This window comes from Alosa pseudoharengus, unplaced genomic scaffold (assembly GCF_046254945.1).
Source record: "Alosa pseudoharengus isolate Yale_2024_CS ecotype anadromous, Long Island Sound unplaced genomic scaffold, YU_APseudo_1.1 YU_APseudo_1.1_scf_8, whole genome shotgun sequence".
Classification (NCBI taxonomy): domain Eukaryota; kingdom Metazoa; phylum Chordata; class Actinopteri; order Clupeiformes; family Clupeidae; genus Alosa; species Alosa pseudoharengus.
The window spans coordinates 41,593,470-41,615,206 of record NW_027468870.1 but is presented as its reverse complement, the minus strand read 5'-3'; the positions used below and the strand labels follow the sequence as shown (position 1 = coordinate 41,615,206).

At 41.0% G+C, this 21,737-nt stretch overlaps 1 protein-coding gene across 1 annotated transcript in view; it reads left to right on the top strand.

The window, feature by feature from the left end:
• The window catches only part of exoc5 (exocyst complex component 5), a 68,954-nt gene extending 61,301 nt beyond the window's left edge, over nucleotides 1-7,653 (top strand). The window contains exons 17-18 of the mRNA XM_076275106.1: nucleotides 1,093-1,308; nucleotides 6,755-7,653. Coding sequence (XP_076131221.1) covers nucleotides 1,093-1,308; nucleotides 6,755-6,943 — 405 coding nt within the window. The 3' untranslated portion in view covers nucleotides 6,944-7,653. The remainder of the gene's footprint in view (nucleotides 1-1,092; nucleotides 1,309-6,754) is intronic.
• Nucleotides 7,654-21,737: the final 14,084 nt, after the last annotated feature.

Below are 21,737 nucleotides of genomic sequence, written 5' to 3'. Positions count from 1 at the left end.
TGTTCGCCAGCAGCAACATCCATCTTATTTGTTTTCAAGTAGCAGGGAATTCAAGCCAAACCGTTGCAACTCTGCCATCAATCATTATGTTAAGCCCACCTAACGACTCTATACACGATTTCATTGGCCTGATTAAGTTTCGATTTCTGGAGCTCACAAGCCAACGGAGAGTTGCTAGACTAGCCCCCAAAGGCGCATCTAGATTTCTAGGCTAAACAGTAACTGGATAGCCCTAATTTGTAGCCCTTAAATACCTCATCAATTTCCAAAATCACAAAGAAAACAATGAAATAAAATAGGAATAAAATGGTTTTAACTCTCTTCCCCATAAAGACGACTTTTGACGACACCCCCTGTACCCATAATGACGAGTTTTGACACCTCCGGTATTTACATAAAGACATGATTTGACGACTATTAGAACAGGTTCCGGTTTTTCAGATGTAACAGAGGCTGTGATAGGTGGAGCCCACTACAAACCCATAGTAGTCCCACCAATAGGATTAAATCATACATTTTCACAGGGTTTCCCGAAGTTAGTCGAAGGGGTGACGTTTGAAGCCACCGGAATAAAGTGTTAAACAAACAACACACGCGTTAGTAATAGTAAGATGGCACAATTTAGAAGCTGCGAAGAACGTGATTTCTTCTTAAATAACTTTGTAGAAAGTGAGTCTGAATCTGACTTTTATGGATTTGACTCTGACTCTGACTTTTGTGCAGTTGAAAGTGATGTGGAAAACAGTGACGAACAGGGTGAAGCTACCGAACAACGTAGACTAACGTTACCGGCAATGCAACTTCATGGAGCCGTGTAGTATCTGGCAAAGAATACATGCTAAGGTAGCAAACTAACCAAAATTGGCCAGTGCATTAAAAAACGATGTTTGTTTTCACCTGCCGTGTCTCGCACTTATATACCTCAAAATTAGATGAATCACATTGAATCCCCAATGAATTGATAGTAGAGTCTCATCTTTACAGAGATATACAATACTGCAATAAAGTTTATGATGGTAAAAGTCATTTATAATCACTTGTGGAGGTTTGTTTTCTTTGTTACCTCACCTTTTTATATTTTTATCCCTTTAGGCATGTTCAAAAGTGTGCGTGTACGTAAGCAGCCAGGTTGAACGTGTACGACGCTCCATGGATGGGAAGAATGTTGACACTGTTCTGGCAGAGCTGGGTGTGCGCTTCCACCGGCTCATCCATGAGCATCTACAGCAGTTCACTTACAGCTCTATGGGAGGCATGTTGGCCATCTGTGATGTCGCTGAATACCGTCGATGTGCCAAAGATTTTAGGGTGAGTCAATCAGTCAAAGGTCAGAGAAAACTGGGGCAACTGAGATTTTTCTTTCTGAAAGAAAAATACTGTGGAGTTATAATGTGTGTTTTTTAATGAACCCAGTATGCCACAAGCTAGAACTGCCACTGCCCGTTACATTACAGTATATCAATTTCGATAAGAATCACCTTGACGACATAACAAAAGGGATGTGGTAGAGGGTTTTTTTTTTCTTCAAAAAGGTCTGAAGCTATTTGTTGTTGTCTACATGTTTCAATGAATCAAATTATTTTTAAGAAGCACTATGCCTGTTTACAGTGGGGAAAATACAGTCACTGACAAAAGTATTGGCACTCTTTAGAAATGTTTGTTTTTAATCAAAATACACACACTTTTGGAGTTTGAGAAAACAAACAAACCAGGACCATTTCAAAAGGTGAACACAACTGAAACAACAATTGGTTTCCCCAAATTCAACACAAAATTTCACCAAAATGATGTGGGAAGTGAACTGTCAAACTGACATGGTCAAAAGTCTTGGCACCCTTCACAAAGTGACAGAATGACCATGGTTTTTCGGTTTCATGGTTTTTTGGGTAACCATGACTATGGTTTGACCATGGTTTTTTGTAACCATGATAACCATGGTTTATCACTATAGTTGATAACTAGGCACCATGCCCCGCAAGGGGTGCTGCTAGAAAAATTGGGCTCTCTGGAAGCTCCCTGTCAGTGCTGAGCCCTTAGAATCGCCCTAACTCCCTACTCCCAGCCGCGCCCTTGATGCCCCGTGTGAGGATCAAACTCACAACCTCCAGATTACGAAACTGATGTGGTATCTACTGCGCTAACGTGGCTTCAGCTGCAGATGGCAGTAGAGAGACCTCATGTTTTATCACTATTGTACAAAATAACTTATTTTCAAAGACTGCACACAGTACACTCCCCCTACACATAACTGTGTTGTTTGTGTCTACTGGACCCAAGTGTGATGATTGTAGGTGCTATGTACCTTACTGTAACTGCGTCCTCCTCCTAACTGGGCCTGCTGTGTGTATCTGTGTCTGTATGTGTGTGTGTGAGTGTAGGTGTATGTGTGTGGAAATGTTGTTTTTCTGCACCTGCTATTCCCACACAAAGTTATAAAATTGCACCTATAATGATCAAAAATCTTGTTTCTAATTTTTGTTTTCTCACAAAATGAAAATGATCATCTGATCATAAATGGGATCTCACAGGGGTAAATGGCAAATATGAACCATAAATGATGTATATAGCATTGGTAATTTAGCTAAAGTAAACATCTGTTAAGTATTTTAATAAGTATTTTTTTAAATGTTATGTTCAAGTTCAAGCATTGAAATTCCTTGTGCTCAAGTGTCCATTCAACTTCAAGAATAAATTAAAAAAAATACTATAAAAATAGGATGGAAGAGGGTAAAACAAAATCCAAAAAACGAAGTGCCATTGTGTGGGGATTTCCAAGGACGGTTCAGCATCCTAATGACTTGCAGGTAGAAACTATCCCTGTATCTGCTGGTACGGGTCCTTATGCTCTTGTATCGTCTACCAGAAGGCAGGTGGCTGGGATGACTGGGGTCAGAAACTACGCTTGGCCTTTCTTCTGCAGAGCTGGCTGTAGAGGTCCTGGATGGATGGTAACTCAGTCCTTGCAATGCGCTGTGCTGATCTGACAACTCTTTGTAGCGATTTTCGATCCTGGGCAGTGCTGTTACCATACCATGTTGTTATGCCACCAGTCTGAATGCTCTCTATTGTACAGCGGTGAAAGTTGGTCAATATTTTGTAGTCCATTCCAAATTTCCGCAGACGGCACAGAAAGAAGAGCCGCTGTCTTTGTGACCACACCAATATGGTGTGTCCAGCTCAGACCCTCACTGATGTTTATATGGCTGTATCGATTTGAAAGCCTAATAATGTGGTGGGTCCACACAGGAACATTGGCTGTGTAACAAAGATATAAACACCTTACAAAGGTTAAACCCTAACATTACCATGGTCATTAACCATGGTTTTCTTCAGAAGGTATAAACCATTAGCCTAGAAATCTAGACGCACCCTAGCGGCAGCAAATGTAATTTGCTGCCAGGGTAGTGTAGCAACTCTCGGTTGGCTTGCGAGCTGGAAAAATTAAACTTCGATCAGGCCAATCACATTGTGTACAGAGTCGGTAGGCGGGCTTAACATAATGATGGCAGAGTTGCGACGGTTAGATGTGAATTCCCTGCTACTTGAAAACAAAGATGATGGATGCTGCTGCTGGCGAACAGCGTGACACAAGTTAAGCTTTGTTTAAGTTGCCAAAAGTTTGAAAAACTAGCCAACTAGCTCCGCTGGTGGGAGAACGCATGGGACTCATGAGCTGTAGCGCCATCCTATTGCGTGTAGAGGGAATTTGAAAGACAACCGTATATCCCGCCCCTCGGACTGAGCACTGAGCGAATGGTGAGTCCCCAGACCCTACATCTTGATGTGGGTCTGCCTCGTCAGGCTAATAAACCATGTTTTTTTCCTCAGAAGGTATAAACCATGATTTTCCTCAGAAGGTGTAAACCATGGTTTTCCTCAGAAGGTATAAACCAGGACTATTCAATTAAAAATTAAGTTGGGACAGATTTTCAAACCAAGAGATTGAGCTGGGCCAGACATTTTCAGCGGCTGGTAGGATAAGCAGCAGATATAATGACACATTTTTAAACCAACCCAAATGAATGTATAGGCCTATTGAAAAACAAGTAGCCTAATGTTTACATTTATTGTTTTCCTTTTGTTTTTTTCAGATTGGACACAGGCACATTAAAACGGCATCAAACTTTTTCATGTGCTTGTATCAGATGTGTGTTTTGTAAACTTGTAAACTCTCCCATGCCCACATCCACGAATGTCCTTCTAGTTAACATATTAAAATGAGTGTGATTGTGGGAGGAGAGAGGGTGGAGTGTAATGCTCGTGCATGTACGCTTAATTTCACGTTAATCGGGATGTACATGGAAAAGCTACGAGGATTTTTTTGTGTGTACGCTACTTTTCAGGTTTGCACGTACGCAATTTTTTAGTATGAAATCCATCCATGTCTTTGTACATGAGGCCCCAGGCTACTAGGGATTTCTGTAGGATTTTTTGAAGGCTCGCGAAATATTTCTTTCTCTGGCAAAACTTCGGGCTGGGCCACTCAGAGGTTGATTCTGGGCCGCATGTGGCCCGCGGGCCGCCAATTAAATAGCCCTGGTATAAACCATGGTTTTCCTCAGAAGGTATTAAAACCATGGTTTCCTCAGAAGGTATAAACCATGGTTTTCTTCAGAAGGTATAAACCATGGTTTTTCCAACCCAACTTTATTGACTGTTAAAAAAAACATAGTAGTTACACGGTTACCATGTTAAAACCATAGTAGTACCACAGTCACCATGAAGTGTGACACACACAAAGGTGGTACCAAAGCTATTATGAAGAACTATGCATAAACCATAGTAGTACTATGGTTAGGAGCATGGTGATCAGGGTTTTCCACCGATAAAAGCACACTTTTCATTGTTAAAGTCCAGTGCTAAGGTTATGAGTAGTCAGACGTCAGCTGTGGTAGCATTCCTGAGAATGGACAATAGACTCAAGTTTACTCACTTTACATTTCTTTTTTTTTTTAAGGGATTAAGCCGGGATATCTTGGTTATCCTGGCTCAATTATTATTATTTTTTTTGGCTTTTTTATGCCTTTATTGCGGATAGGATAGTGTAGAATGACAGGAAGTGAATGGGAGAGAAAGTCAGGGTGGGATCCGGAAAGGACCACGGGGCGGGAATCGAACCCGGGTCGCCGGTGTACGGTGCAGGTGCCCCAGCCAGTTGCGCCACGGCCGGGGCCCACTTTACATTTCTATTGGTTTCTATGGACAGTATGAGGTTTTCTCCAAGGATTTCCAAATATTTGAATGACTATCTACCCCTTTATATGCAGCTGATTATCAGTGTGACCACGGCAACCTTGGCGGACATTGTGCAGACTTTTATCTATCAACAGCCCCCTCTCCCCCTGACAATTGCCTGTTAAGGTGAACAAAATGTTGACATGTTCACCACTTATTTCCTCCGCTGTATTTCTCAAAATTGTTCAGAAAATGCAGCTATATTGCCATCATCTTCGATTTTTACATTTTGTCTGACACAAGCAGTTTAAAGATCCAAAATTGTGGCAAAGCATGGACAAGATCAAGGCTACAAGTCTATCTCCAGAGATCTTGATGTTCCTGTGTCCACTGTGCGCAACATCATGAAAATGTCTACGGAATGTGGACAGAATAGAAAAATTGCAACGAAGGATAGTTTGAATGGTGGATAAAGAAACTTGATCAACTTCCAAACAAATTCAAGCTGACCTGCAGACACAGGGTACAACAGTGTCAGCCCGCACTATCCGTCTCAATCTGAATGAAATGGGACGCTGTGGTAGGACCCACTGTTGACACAGAGACATAAAAGTCTGGAGTTTGGCAAAACATGCCTGAGGAAGCCAAAACAAAAGAAATAAACATGTGAATACCAAAGCATTTGTAATTGCAACAATTTTCTGGGAGAAGTAGTGCATTATCTGACAGAAGTGCAGGGGTGCTAATATTTTAGGCTATGGCTGTGAAATAGTAAAGATGTGTAACTTTATAAGTAATTATTCCACTGCTTGGTTGAATTTCCCATTGTCCTACGTAATTTAGAACGACCATTAACCGTATGTTATCTGCACACCTATGAAGTAGATCCATTTTTTTGGCCGTATCACACTTGTATATTAATTCGCCAAACTCGTTGTGAAGTTTAAATGAACTGTCACGTTGCATCCAAGCTGTAAAATGCAGACGTTCAGAACATTGCAACATTGTAGCATATGACGGAGGTGGCTTTTAGCTAGATGGATGACAGCAGGCTAAGTAAAAGCGATGTTTCAAAGCTAAAGTTCATCAGAATCTTGGGATACGCCCGCTTGACAACGGGAGAGATAGAACTAACGACTGGCCTTTGGCCGTAGCAACAATCCATTTAGAACTAGTAACGGCAGTTTGTCCTGTGAGTTGAGAAATTAGTTGATATGTGTCGGAAGAAATTAGTTCTACAAACAAGACAGTTTTAGCGATTAAAACGTTTAAATTGTAACAGGAAATGAACACAACGCAAGTGGCAACAGTGAAATAAGCGGAAATGGACTCCACGGTGGTCTGTTCACAGAAGTTAATGCACTACGAGGATTAAACGGCCCTCCGCTTCGCGTCGGGGCCGTTTTACAACCTCGACCGTGCATTAACTTATGTGAACAGACCACCGTGTCGTCCATTATCCCTTACTTAGTTTGACCCTTCATAGTGTGTGCCTAGTCAATTTCATTCGTCATTCATTTTTGCTGAAGGTGTCAGAAACTAATTGCCACACTAATGATCTGCCTTTTCCTCATAACAGGTTCCACTGGTGCTCCAGCTATTTGATACACTTCATGCCCTGTGCAATCTGCTTGTTGTTGCCCCTGACAACCTCAAACAAGTATGCTGTGGGGAACAGCTTACCAACCTGGACCGCAACCTTCTCCACACCTTCGTCCAGCTTAGGGCAGATTACCGCTCCTCCCGACTGGGACGTCACTTTACTTAATGTCCATCATGACTGCGGTCATGGTCCCGTCTTTACAAATGCTTAAACTCCATAATTAACACTAATGGATCACAATAAATTGAGATATCCAATAAATTCACTGGATAGATATATCCACATGTTTAAAATGTCTTTGCTTGCATTGTGTTGTGCCAAATATGTGTTACTTGATAAAGATGTGTGTAATTCTGCATTTATGTTAGGTTGGGGAACATCACCATCACTAAACCCTGGTTGTCGCATTACAGAAGTGTTGCAGGTCCATTTACACTATGGGTGGAATTTCACTTAATCTGATGGCAAAAGCAAGCAGCTTTGAATGGTGCTCTTACATTTAGGAAATTGCTGTCATTCAATGTTGGATTAAAAAAATAACAAAAAAAGTTTGAGATCAATCACTGTCTTCTACCAACTACCCAAACTTTCAGGAAAAAAAACATATTTGACCTTGATTTTTTTGTTTTTTTTGTTATTTTGCTCCTTTTATTTGTTATTTTGTCTCCGCTGTGTTCTATCAGTTTTCACCTAATATGTTGTTCATCTCTGAAGTACCCTGGCTCCTTTTAAGTCTTTTTAATTTTGGGAAAGTACTTTCCTTTTAATATTTTTCACCACATTGTTTATTAAATCACATATGCATATTGAGACAAACATGGATTTTCAGAAAGTGTTTCATATTGTTTTGAATAAATCATCCACTGTTCAGTGCAGATTGACTCTCTTATAGGAACACCTTGAGTTCAGCATCATACAAGTGTGAAATCAGAACAAGGAACATGTACTGTACAACCTAGTTTTAGTGTCTTTTTTTCATCATAATTAACAACCGCTTTAGATTATGAACACAATATAAAAGACAACAAATGCACAAATTACTATAACTGAAATTCAGTGGAAAAAGCACTACAGTAGACGTACTGTAACATATGCGACTGATATTTAAAACAATAAAACATCTGTTCATAGAGACAGATCTTTGGGGATCTATTGTACCAAAACAAGAGAACATTGTGTTTTTATCTACAGCATTCACAATTATTGTCACCCCTGATAGTTTAAAGTTGAGTAAAGGGAAGTATTACAAAAATATAGCTGTACGCATCAATGAGGGGGCCAAGCAGACTAGCAGGTTGGAGTTGCCTTGGCAGCGCAATGCTAATTACATCAGATTAGATTCAACTTTATTGTCATTGTGCAGAGTACAAGTACAGAGACAATGAAATGCAGTTTGCGTCTAACTTGAAGTGCAAAAAAAGCAGAAAAGTGCAATGTGATATACAAAGTCAGGTGGTGCATAGACAGGACAAGATATATAATGCAGTGTAGACAGTAGTATACAATTGGTTTACAGTAATATAAATGAAATATAAATATATGCAGTGTATTATTAGCAGTAACCTTATAAGAGCAGAATAAATATGGATATGTAGTATAAACAATGACAGCCATTATGTGCCAGAACGCTCACCACACACCAGCTTGAGGTGGAGAGTGAGGGAGTGAATGAGCCAATTACAGTGGGGATGATTAGGGGGCTAGATTGAATGAGCCAGGTTGGGAATTTAGCAAGGACACCAGGGAACCCCCTACTCTGCGATAAGTGCCATGGGATCTTTAATGACCACAGTGAGTCAGGACCTCAGTTTAAAGTCTCATCCGAAGGACGGCATCTCCTACAGTACAGTGTCCCGTCACTGCACTGGGGCGTTGGGATCGATCTTTTTGGCCACCCTGAGTGTCACCTACTGGCCACTAGTTTCGATGGCAACATTTCCGGAAAGGTACTGGCTTGATGAAATTCATTCTGGACTCTCTATCCGACCACATAAAGACCTCGGGATACTTCGGTTTGGCTTTAGGGACCCTCTACTCACTACCACGTAAGTGTAATGTTTGGAACTGTAGAAGAGGTATAAAAATAGCGTTTTGTAGCGGCGAAATAATATGCCCTTCTCACTTCCACGCTAACGAGTTTTGACTAAAAACGGTAAAATCGAACTTTCTTAAAACACATCCGAATGACATGATTTTGATGTCAACTCAACGTATGTACTCCCAATCATCCGTAAATTGATCTAAAGTGCATTTTACTCCGGATAATTCATTTAAGGAGAATATCAATAATAAACAATAATGTCAAATTAATCAACAGCCTAATGAAAATAAAACAATATTATACAAACCATAACACATAAGCGCTTAAACAACTAAGAACATGTTGAACAGGAATGTCTTTAGACCCCTCTTAAACGACCCAAAACTACCACAGGAACGGAGAGCACTGGGCAACTCATTCCACCAACATGGAACCACTGAGGAATAGAGTCTTGAATTAGACCTAGTTTTTATGACTGGTCGACATAACAGACGCTCATCAGAAGACCGCAGTGGGCGGTTGGGGATGTAAGGCTTGATTATTGAATTAAAATAACTAGGAGCAGATCCAGTCCTATAGGCCAAAGTGAGAGATTTAAATTTAAATCTGGCTACTATAGGGAGCCAATGGAGAGTAACTAGGAGAGGAGTTACATGTGTCCTCTTTGGCTAATTGAAGACCAGGCGTGCTCCAGCATTCTGAATCAGCTGTAATGGTCTTATTACACAAGCGGGTAAGCCAGCTAATAGTGAATTACAATAGTCCATCTTAGAGATGACCATGGTCTGAACAAGAAGTTGTGTGGAATCTTGTGTCAGATAAGGTCTGATCTTTCTAATGTTGTAAAGCATAAACCGACATGATTTTGTAATAGAAGCTACATGCTCAGAGAAGTTAAGTCGGTCATCAATTACAATGCCCAAGTTACGTGCCGATCTAGTTGGGGTCAGTGAAGTTGAGTCAAGCTGGATGTTAATCTGTTGGGGAATAGCTGTTTTAGCTGGAAACACCAAAAACTCTGTTTTTGAGAGATTAAGCTGAAGGTGCCGATCTTTCATCCAGGCTGAAATATCCTTAAGGCATGCAGAAATCCGGTGGGAAACGCTAGAGTCATCAGGTGGGAAAGTTAGGTAAAGTTGAGTGTCTTCTGCATAACAGTGATAGTCAAATCCATGGGAGCGAATAGTCTCACCTAAGGAAGTGGTGTAAAGAGAAAAGCAAGGGTCCTAATACTGATCCCTGAGGCACACCTGTGGTGAGGCGGGGTTGTCTGTTGAGGGGTTTGTTGTCAACGGTATGCTGAGGTAGAGTTCAGTAGGTGATAGCCGCAGGGAGGAAGCTTCCTCTGGACGGGTTCGGATGCAGAGAGACCTGTAACGCCTCCTGGAGGGGAGTGGGGTGAACAGTCTGGTTAGAGTGAGAATAAGCATGGCTTGGAACCGGTGATGCGTTGGGCAGTTTTCACCACCCTCTGCAGTGCTTTCTAGTCGAAGGCAGAGACCTCAGAGATATGGACAGCCAGAAACTTGAAGTTGGTGACAAGCTCCACCTCAGTCCCGTTGATGAGAATGGGTGTGTGTGTGCTAGCTTTAGACTTCCACAAGTCCACAATGAGCTCTTTGGTCTTCTTGGTGTTGAGAGCCGGGTTGTTATCAGTGCACCACGATGTTAGGTGCTGGACCTCCTCCCAATCACCGTAGTGTAGTCTGCAAGGTTGACAATGGCATTAGAGCCATGTACAGGTGTGTAGTCGTAAGTGAAGAGGGAGTAAATTACGTCTTATGTAGCCTTCATGTGCTATGGAAAAGATGATATTTTCCATTTGTGAACTGGTATTTACCAGTGTGTTGTGTTCAAGTGCTTTTGTTGTCGTACTGTAGGGAAATGAAAGATGGACTCACAGAGGCTCCTACTGACTGCTAGCTATCATCTGCTCTGGGTAGGTAACACCAAACCATAACGGTATTTTTAAAACTGACAGTAACTTAAAACTAACTAACGCATTATATTACGATTGTCAATGACACAACATTGTATAGGTTACAAAAACTATCCGCTAACAGTAGCAAAAAACATTTAGTAGTGTACAATAGACCTCTGAAGTTCGCCTACAAAAAAGCTGCCATCTTCGGTATCTGGCGATTTTTCCTATGGGGAAATAACATGGGGATTTTGAATTATCGCACCTGTTAAACTCTTGCGGGGATGAAAAAGTCTGAAATGCAGACGTTTTCCTGAACACACTTTTGTCCTCTGCCTTCGAGTGGATACTGTGATATCCGGTACGTGAAGGCGGCACACTTAGATTTATGCTACCCCAGAGTGTTTGAGTGCACGTACCGACACAGGAGAGGTATGACTCAACTCGTGAAAGTTAAGGTAAGAACATATTTACTACTGACATTGGGTGCCGTGTTCCTTTAAGTCAGATCTCATGGCCACTGGTGGCTAATAAGATGAAAATCAAAATTACCGTGAAATGTAAGCACAGGGAATGCTAGAAACAAACTTTGTTTATTCACAAGCTATGTGTAGCTTCGAATATCGCACAACCAGAGAATGTCTAATAAGGGGAGAACTTCCACTCTCTGAAAACTTCCGGTTTCTGAACTGGTTGCAGTTCCTTCTGTGGTTCCACATGAGGGCGCTCGTCCACGAGTGCAGAATGAATGGAGGTCTATGGAGCTGTACCCCTCAAAATCCACTTTTCTCGGGATATAATTTTTTGTCAAGTCATTTGAATATTGTATTCGAAAGGGGAGGCAAAGAAAATACACTTGGTTGAGTATTATATATTTTTAAAGTCACTTAATTGTTCTAAAAAGCCTTTCAAACGTGTCAATGACGTCATTCATTAGCACAATGCTAGCGTGTTATGGGCAACAACGACCCAACCTGTAAGAAATCAAAAGGACATCAGTACTCACTCGTTCATTCAACTTTTGACCTATAACCCATGTTGAAGTTATACAAACTACAATCAAATCTGACATTTCTCAACGACAATCAGGTGAAATAGACAAATTTAGCCGTCTAGCTCCATTGACTTAGCCTGGCGAGCCAGACCCACATTAAAATGTAGGGTCTGGGCACTCACCGTTCGCAGTGCTCAGTCTGAGGGGCGGGATAATCAGTTGTCTTTCAAATTCCCTCTGCACGCAATAGGACGCAATAGGATATTTGTTTTCAAGTTCAATTTCAAATTCAAGCCAAACCGTTGCAACTCTGCCATCAATCATTATGTTAAGCCCACCAAACGACTCTATACACGATTTCAATGTCCTGATTAAGTTTCGGTTTCTGGAGCTCACAAGCCAACGGAGAGTTGCTAGACTAGACGCTAGGGGCGCGTCTAGACTTCTGGCTACCATTGACTCCCATTCATTCTGCACTCATAGCGATCGCCCCCAGTGGAACTCTGGTGGAACTGCAACCAAAATTCGGTACAATGGGACTTAATACGGAGTGGCCAGGCTCCCCGTAGACGGGCTCTGGCACGACTCAGGGAATATCATTTGCTACATTCATGACATTAAAACTTGCACAAGAAATGTGCATACATCTTTATCTTGTCCCATTATAATCACAACCTTATTTGCGTAATAGCAGTGCATCCACCATGTCCGTCATTGCAAAACATTACAGCGACCGGTGAAGCACCCGATTTGGTTCCCTATGCAATTTGTGTTTCCCCTCTAGGTCTTTACACAGAAGCTCTAGTCGGCTACCATAGCTGAAAACGCAATACAGCACTGTGAATACGCACGGTAACCTAGCAACAACACAAGAACTTCAATACAGTGGCGTAAAGGAAACAGGAATTCTGGGGGAACCAAATCGGGTGCTTCACTGGCATCTCGAAGTTCATTCATTCAGAAAACCATCGTAGTATTTTACAGACAGTATACAGCAGGTGTATTCAATTAATCTTCAGCGAGGTCCAGTTACGGAAAATTTCCTCAAGCAAAGGTCCGGAGCATCATAATGTTTAACGTGCGTGTTTAGGCTATGTATGTAGCCTATGTATAATATTAGGATGGATGGATGGAGCCTAGTTGTAGATAGATAGATAGATAGGCTACTTTATTGATTCCCAAGGGGAAATTCAAGAAATAGAAGATTGTAGGCCTAGGCCTAATGTTTAATGTGAAATAAAATAAGTAGCCTAAAAGGCAACATTCGAAATGAGGAGAAATAAGGCAAGATAAGAGTAGCCTAATTGGGGAGAAAAACTGAGTAGCCTTGGCTATTTTTAAGATCTTAACGTGAACTTAAAATAAAATTTGAGCTGAGACAAGGATGGATATTCCACAGCTGGTTCCTTGAACCCATTAATCAGCAAGTTTAATTTAATTTTTTTAGTTTTTTTATGTTGACCCGAAATCCTGGAAACCCAGGAATATCACGTTGTTGGGCAGTGAACCCCACTAACACAAAACGTTAAGGGAACGTTCAGGAACGTTAGTGTATGGTTCCCTAAAGGGTAGTTCGAACCAAACCAAAAACTAACGGTTAGGGAACGTTACCTAAGGGTTTCTTAACGTTCCTAAACGTTAAGGGAACCAACCAACCAAAACGTTCTCCTGTGGTTGCACAGTACCTTCACACAACGTTCCCGTTTAGTTGTTATTGGTTGTTTTTGGTTGTTCTGAGTGCACCCCCACGCCAGTAGGGGGAAGACGCCTGGTCTGCATTCAGAACCGATTGCAGTTTCACGTTGGATTAAACAAACAATAATACTTCGGTAAATAAAATATAACATTTTTATAATAGTTTTCTGCTATCACTAGAATACATTCAGAACATGTTTCATTTGTTCCTGTAGCCTACCATTACCATTTTACATTCACACATTTTACATTATTTGCATTCGAGGCTTCTGATTAGGTGGCAATGACGTCAATGGTAATGCGTCTCTATTCATTCCAATTCCATGCCGTGTTAAATGTGTTATATGGCATTGTGTGATTGATTGCGCCTCTATCAGCTTTAGAAACTGGAGACAATAACAGCTATAGTCGATACTAACACAAGCTCCATTTCAGTTTTTGAAGTAACATACAAAATGTTTGCAGTCACTTGATTTAGATCCACTCAAATGATTGGTCTTATAAAATCTAAGTAAGGTAAACATCATATCAAGATAATATTTATTTTAGGCTAATATCAATTTTACTAAATACAAAATATATACTTTTGTGCTTTTTTTTACGTATTAGGTGAACTTTAAACAAAAATCTATCAATAGAACACTTTTCACAACTAAGAAAATTCACTTCTTTCATTTCACAATTCACTTCAGTTCAATCAGACAGGCTCTCCCTTACACGTAGGCCTACCCCCACGCCAGTAGGGGGAAGACAGCGCCTCTGCTTTCAGGTGATCGATTGAAGTCTTGTCCTGACTTCCGTAAACGGGCTCTGTTTGAATTCCGTGATTCTTGAACGCCGCTGGAAGAAGTCTTGGAATGGATTACACTCGTCTTGAATTCGATCTCACGAAAGTAAGTGAAATATGTTACAGTTTCATGATGTAGGCCTAGTGGTTGTAATGCAAGAGTTTGAGGTTTAACCTTAAGTCCTTTCATTTGTAGGGCTTTGTTATATTCCGATTCTGCCAAGTTTGTAATTTACCAGAGCACATTGCTCGTTTGTCTTTGTTTGAGCTGTTCTCAACGTGTTATGTTTTGCAGCATTGTATGTTTTGTGTCATCGTGTTGACCTGCTCACGTTGATGTTACAAATAATAGCACTAGGCTACCGTTTCTTTTAATTAGTTTTAGTGTACAGTCAGTCCTTTTAGGCAAGTCACTCGGCAGCAGTGGTGTAGGCTAGTGGATATAGGCCTACTGTAAGTAGCTGGATCTAGGCTACTGTGATGTAGGCTAGTTAGCTGTAGTGGGTAGGCTATACTGTGATCGATCAACCCCAAATTAATCCTAGTCTATTTTAAGTGGGTATACTGAGATGGTGATGCTTTTTAAGTTGGTATAACCTACTGAACAGTCCTGCATATGTAGGCTACACTAGAGCCATAGAGATGGCTATAGATAATGTCAGAGAATGTCTAATAATCTGACTGATAATGTATAGGCTACACTGTCGGCGGCCATTTTGTAACACAGTTGATCGGATAGACGATTCAAGTGAATAGACCTCTGAATTTTGCCTTCAAAAAGCTGAGATCCGGTAGCCTATCTTGCAATTTTTGCTATGGGAAAATAACATGGGGAGAGAATTATTGCACTCTCCCGGGGACGAAGAAGTCTGAAATGCAGACATTTTGCTCAACACACGTTTGTCCTCTGCCTTCGAGTGGTAGGCTAACTGTGATCTTCAACAGGCCTACGTTAAGACAGCAACTTAGATTTTTGCTACCCCAGACCTAACTTGCAATGTAACTTGTCATAGGTAGTTAGGTTAAATTAACACCCTGATCTCCTTATAGGCAAAGATGGCAGTTTTGGTTCCTTTTTGTAGGCGAACTTCAGAGGTCTGTTGGGAAGCATACAGGAAGGGGCGGAATGTGTGTAGTAGGCTATACACAGCTGCCATACTGGCTTTACAAACTAAGCCCATGCATTTCTATGGATGCTGTGTCTCCCCATTAGAAATTCTCTGGGCTACAATACAAAAATCAAGTCAAAAGCTGGGCCAAATATCCAGTCAAGAAAATCTGGTTGTGTACAGATGACTGATTGCTGCAATACTATCAATAATAGTTTTCTCTATATGGAAATACTGCTTTGCTCTACTACTGGCTCACAAAAACGTTGTTCTCTTAACGTAGATTCATACACCAAAGCTATGGAAAAATGTCAGCGGCTGATGGACACTTCTAGCATTGAGGCGGAAGAAGATGCGAGCGTCCACAAAAGGCAGTGCATGGTCACGTGATGGTAAGACCTCTTAAATACAGACTACATTATTTGCACAATTCAAATATTCTTTTTGCAATCAGTGCAGATTGTATGGTCTTTTATTTCAGATGAATCCGTTCCACAAGCAAGAAAGCATTCCAGGATGGTGCCTGGAAGCCCTGTCTGTAAGTTAACATTTATACATGTATTATTAAAGAAAACCAGTTGAGTCATATTTCCTACCATGGAACTACTGACATTCATGTTTATTAACCTAGTGCATATCATGTTACTGTTCTGATGTATTTGTCTCTTCCTGCCTTTTATTAGGTCAGCAGATGTCACTGCCTCCACCACCTGCATGTGAGTTTTTCTTTTTAGCGATTGTTTAATGTAACAGCATAGGTTTATCTTTTGCAAATGTCATGTGCAAGAAACCTACCATAAATTAACTGACCAATATTCATATTTACTTTCTTTTTAGATGAGTCAACACCACACAGGCAACCAGCTCATTGCCCAGAGCTGGATGGGTCTATTATAACGCCTGCCACTTCATCTTGGGACCCAGTTGAAGGTACAGTGTCTTTGAATTTTCCATTTCCAAGTAAATACAATTTCATGACAAGGAACTTGAGAGTAAGTAACTTTTTTTTTTTTGTAAACAGCACAAGTGACTCATCACACAGAGGGAGGTGGCTTGGCCATGGAGACGGAAATAAGAGGTAAGAACACTCACTTAATCTGTTCACATATGCAGGTATATAATGTATTTAACAACTAAAACTAACACCATCCATTTTCCATAGCAATAAGGACAACCATTACCGCATGGCACAGCGAATGGACGCATTTGAGGAGAAGATGGATGAGCTGCTCGTGCTCTTAAGGACCTCCCAGTCACCTCCCTCTGCTCCAGTCAATGACATATTGCTGTCGTCCTGCTCGACAGTCACTGAGCTGCAGGAGAGGAGGAACAAAATGCCCTCCCTCCAGGACTTGTACTCTGGGACCTAAGCGGGCAGAGACCATCACCAAAGACTCCACATATCCTGCACACACACTCTTTAACTTCCTCCCCTCTGGCAGGCGCTACAGATCCCTGCACACAAAAACAACCAGACACAAGAACAACTCTTTTCCCACTGCCGTCACTCTCCTGAACTGCAGATAAGTGGGGTCATCCCCACTTTGACCGTTTACCTGCCCATTACATACTTTATCATTCCAATATAAGTCTTGCACTCTACATTTGCACTATTACTTTGCACTCAACAGCCCACTCCATGTGTACTTGTATTGGTATTATGTCTTTGTATATTGTGTTGGTATCTGCCACAACGTATATTGTTGTCTATTGTACAGTGTGTCTATTTGTTGAATGTAGCACCTACCAAAGTCAAATGCCTTATGTTAATATACTTAGCTAACACTAAGTCTAATTTATATATATATATACAGAGAGGCCTTTTATATAGTTTTTTTTGTCTTTTGATAATTTTATATTAAAGTTATAAGTTCCATCGATTTTGCCTGTTCATTCTTTCCTGCTAATATATAATAATGCATTCCTGCTCGTGCTGTTTAAAGTAATTGGTATGCAAAGGTTGCAATGTTAGGGGAGGGTTCCCTAAAGGTTGCAATATTTAGGGAAGGGAACGTTCCCTAAATGTTAGGGAACGTTATGGGAACAGTTAGGGAACGTTAGGGGAAGGTTTCTAAAGTTTGCAACGGTTGGGGAACGTTAGGGGAAGGTTCTCTAAAGTTTGCAACCTTTAGATAACGTTAGGGGAACGTTCAGGGAACGTTTTATATAACCAAGAACTAACGTTTCCGGAACGTTCAGCAAACTTTCCATGGGAACCAAAACTTGCTCAAAAACTAACCTTAGGGTAACGTTTGGGAACCAAAAACTAACGTTTCCGAAACCAAAAACTATGGTTCCCAGAACGTTTTGGAAACCATAAATTGTTAGCTGGGAATGCATGTAGGCTTAACTAGATTGTGGTGGATCAATCATATTTCCTTCTTAAATCGTAAAATATTCTGTGGTCTCAGTTCACTGTTGAATGGGCCTAGCCTACCCTATGCTTGCACAAAATATATGCTTTGTCTAGTAGAGGTGCTTCAAATTGGCGCTTAAAATCGCATGTCTCAGAATATATAGAAGAGGTCCAGGGCAATTCCGCGCAAAACTGTCACTTCCATATTTAGTTGGCGTTACGGACGTGACAGTTTTGCGTGGTATTGCCCCCGTATCGTTATATAAAGCTCTGTTCTCGCTGTCTAGCTTTCTCCTCTTTGAGCAATCGATGATTTGAAAATAACTTACTTATCGTTAACTTAGATATCCATCTGATTGTTTCTCGTCCCGTCTCCTCTCCTCGCTCGTTTCAGGCTATCAGTCTCTTCTCCAAAGTAGGCTACTTTACTCACTGACTCGACTTTATCAGAATTCACAGATTTCACTGGCTGAGTAGCAGCAAGCAAAATGATGGTTCCTGAAGTAAATGCTGTTATCCTAACCAACGAAACATTCAGCGCAGCTTTGAAATCTTACGTGAAAATCTAAATTAGGCTATTATGGTCTGGGTCCGGATAGGATCACGTCACGGTCCGGACTCGGACCGCGGTCCGCCATTTGGTGATGGCTGGTATACAGTATACCATAAATAATATTAGATTATCATGGCACATTTGAAAAGGCGTCAGTTTACTGATGATGAGATCAGAGCTATTTTTACATCCAATGATGACTCTGATGTGGACATTGAACCTGCCCCTGAGGAAAGTGACTCATCTGACGAGGAGTTGCCGGACAATTTGACAGCTCTGGAGGAAGAGGCGTCGGAGGAGACCGGGGATGTCAACTGGAGGGAAGGAAACTTTCGTCCAAAAAGTGTCAACTTTGCCAGGTCTTTGTCAGGGGTTAGGAAGCAACCTGACAATCCGATAGAGGGGGAGTGTTTTAAAATGTTCATCACTCCCTCCACTGTGGCTACTATTATGACAGAGACCCAGAGATGGCAAAAGTACTCACTTCCCATACTCAAGTAGTTGTGTTAAAAAATACTCTGGTAAAAGTAGAAGTACTGATTTAACTTCTTTACTCAAGTAAAAGTAACAAAGACAGGCTTGGAAATGTACTTAAAGCAACACCAAAGAGTTTTTTGCACCTTAAAATAACGTTTCCAAAATCGTTTCAGTGGTTCATCAACTCGTAACAGGGTGAACGGCACTTCTGCATTCGCTGCGCGGCCCTCTATCGGCTATAACCGCACTATGTAAGTTTGCCAGATCGGGTAGCGGATCTGTAGTTCGATGGAATGAGACATAAGAAACTACAAATTTGACTTGCATCTGAAGTCGCAATACATCGTACTTTCATAAAATCATGCAACATATTCTACCTTGTCTGTGGACATTGTTATTTGCAAAGCTGGTGCTGGATAAACAAATAGTGCGTTTGACAGAGGAAAAGTTCTTTGGTGTTGCTTTAAAGTATAAAAGTAAAAGTAGTCTTGTGAATGACAACAATTTTTTATGCAACGGTACCTGGACCACACAAATGTTACCAGAGTGCAAGAGTGCCAGTCTCTCTTTTTAAATCTTCCCATAACCTGTTGGGCCATTTCTAGGCTTTCCCCCCCAACATTGCACAGCCTACTTCAGAGGGTGTTCTTTTGGCCTACCATCAAATGCTGGACATCTTTAGAAAGCTAAGATCCTGTAGTTTCTTAGGAAGCGCTGGCACAGAGTTACAGAGCCTAGAATATTGTTTTTTCTTTCTGCCGGATAACAAGCATCTTGAATTGACAACATTTCAGCCTTCTAGGTCACTTGATATGATTTTAGAAACATAACTGAGCCCTAGCACCAGGTCTTGCGAAGCTGTGTGCAAAAGTACAGTAGATCAATGTAGAATGAAAAATAAGTACTTTAGATCATTACTTGCTAAGGTATGCTCATGCGTTTTGTAATGCCCTATGGAAACTCCCCATAGGACTTTTGGTTACCCTTAATGCATACTGACAATAAAAGTATGCATTTCTGAGGTTTCTTGTAGACTACCGTATTTTCCGGACTATAAGTCGCACTTTTTTTCATAGTTTGGCTGGTCCTGCGACTTATAGTCAGGTGCGACTTATATATGAAAAAAATATATAATTGAACATGTTTTTAAATGTTAATTTATATTAACTGACATGAACCCTATGTGAAACATTACGTCTACAGCCAAAAATTACTCCTTTTGAAACAATGAGTGCAGGAAGCGCGTTTGTATGGTTATATTGCTTGACGGGGGGGATCCCAAGCAGCTTTCAGCCATAAGGATACTTTGAGAACATTTCAATTCACCCGACACTAATATTCAAAATGTTGAAAACTATTTCGGCATAGCCTATAAAGCAGTTTAATTAAATGGAATGTTAGTTGTAAATAAACAAGCTACTTGGTGAGGCTTGGCCTCACAGATGCGCTCGTGCCTTAGATGGCAGGAAAAATCTTCATGATAGGCCTATTAACTAACCACCCGATTCACGTTGGCTGGGGGGAAGGGGGGGCATCAGACATTTGTGCCCAGTTATCCGGCCCTGCCCCCAACAAATCACACCTTCCCACCTCTGACAGCTTAAAAGAAGTCAAGAGGACTCCTTACTCACAGACCTATACCTGCGGCATTTTGCCGTGTTTTGAAATCCTATGCAGCTACAGGAGCTTCCAATCGTGAGGAAGCAATTTTGCATTGTAGGCATAACTAACATACAATAACGCCACCAACAACAACCAAAACTAGGCTAATCGTTGTCAACATGTAAATTAAATCAAACATTATTGTGAATCAAATTAAAATGTTCTCTTTTGCAAATGTAGACATAGTAACAGAATAATTTAATAATGTTACAAAGATACTACATCAATCTGTATGTTTCATTAGGCTACTAGGCTATTTGTTTTGCCTTGATTCATTTAGGCTAGGCCTTTTTATTCAGGGGCCGTATTTACAAAGAATTTTAAGGCTAAAAGTAGCTCCTAACCAAAGATAATGAATGCGTAGCAAGATGGGTCGTCCTAGTTCATGTCTATGAGGGCAAAGTGGAGTTCAGTCAGAGACGGGCTCTGGTTCAGTTCCCGCCTGCACAGGGCCGTGTCACTGACGTATGACTTACGTTTGAACGCCTCGGTTCCACGCCAGACAAGCCGGAGTACAAAATAAACTTGGTCCTACACCTTCATTAATGTTGATTTTCTCCCGACTGGAGGGTCATTCTATCACAACATTCTACTGAAATAGAGAGGAGGGTTTGGAGATAATGATACCGTGTCCGAAATGTGCATCCATTGCTCAGAAAAATAAGGCTTTCCAAAATGTCCAGGGACAGGAAATGGCCTCTCAGGAAGTATCTTCGTAATCAACCATCTTTGGCGAATTTAGGAGCAACTCCTAAAAATAATGGGCCTGCCACTCCTAACTTTAGGACTCCTAATTTTTTCACAAAAAGTAATTCACGAAGCATTTTAGACCTAAAAGTAGCACCTAAGTCTGGGACAGCTTAAGTCGAGAGGACTCCTAACTCACTAAGACCTATTCATAAACAGCTTTTTTGTGGCATTTTACGTTGCAATGTTTTGAAATGCGTAGCCTATGCGCAACAGGAGCTTCCAATCGCGAGGGAACAATTTTGCATTCATAAAAGGGATGCAATAACGCCACCAACAACAACCAAAACTACTCATTGTTAACATGTAAATGAAATGGTTTCATTGTGAATCAAATTAAAATGTTCTCCTCTTTGCAAACGTAGCCTAGGGATATGGTGACAGATTAATTTAATAATGTTGCAAAGGTAGGCTACTGCATCAATCCATAGGCCTATGTTTCATTAGGCTACTAAGCTATTTGTTTTGCCTTACTCTTTATTCATTTAGGCTAGGCCTTTTTATTCAGTTATTAATCATCTTCCGTCCTTCGCACTACTTGTGTAGCGCACGCATTCTCCGACCTGTCACCTGTCAGTCATCATCGGAAGAGAGGTGTTTGCAATTCCCGCGTTACA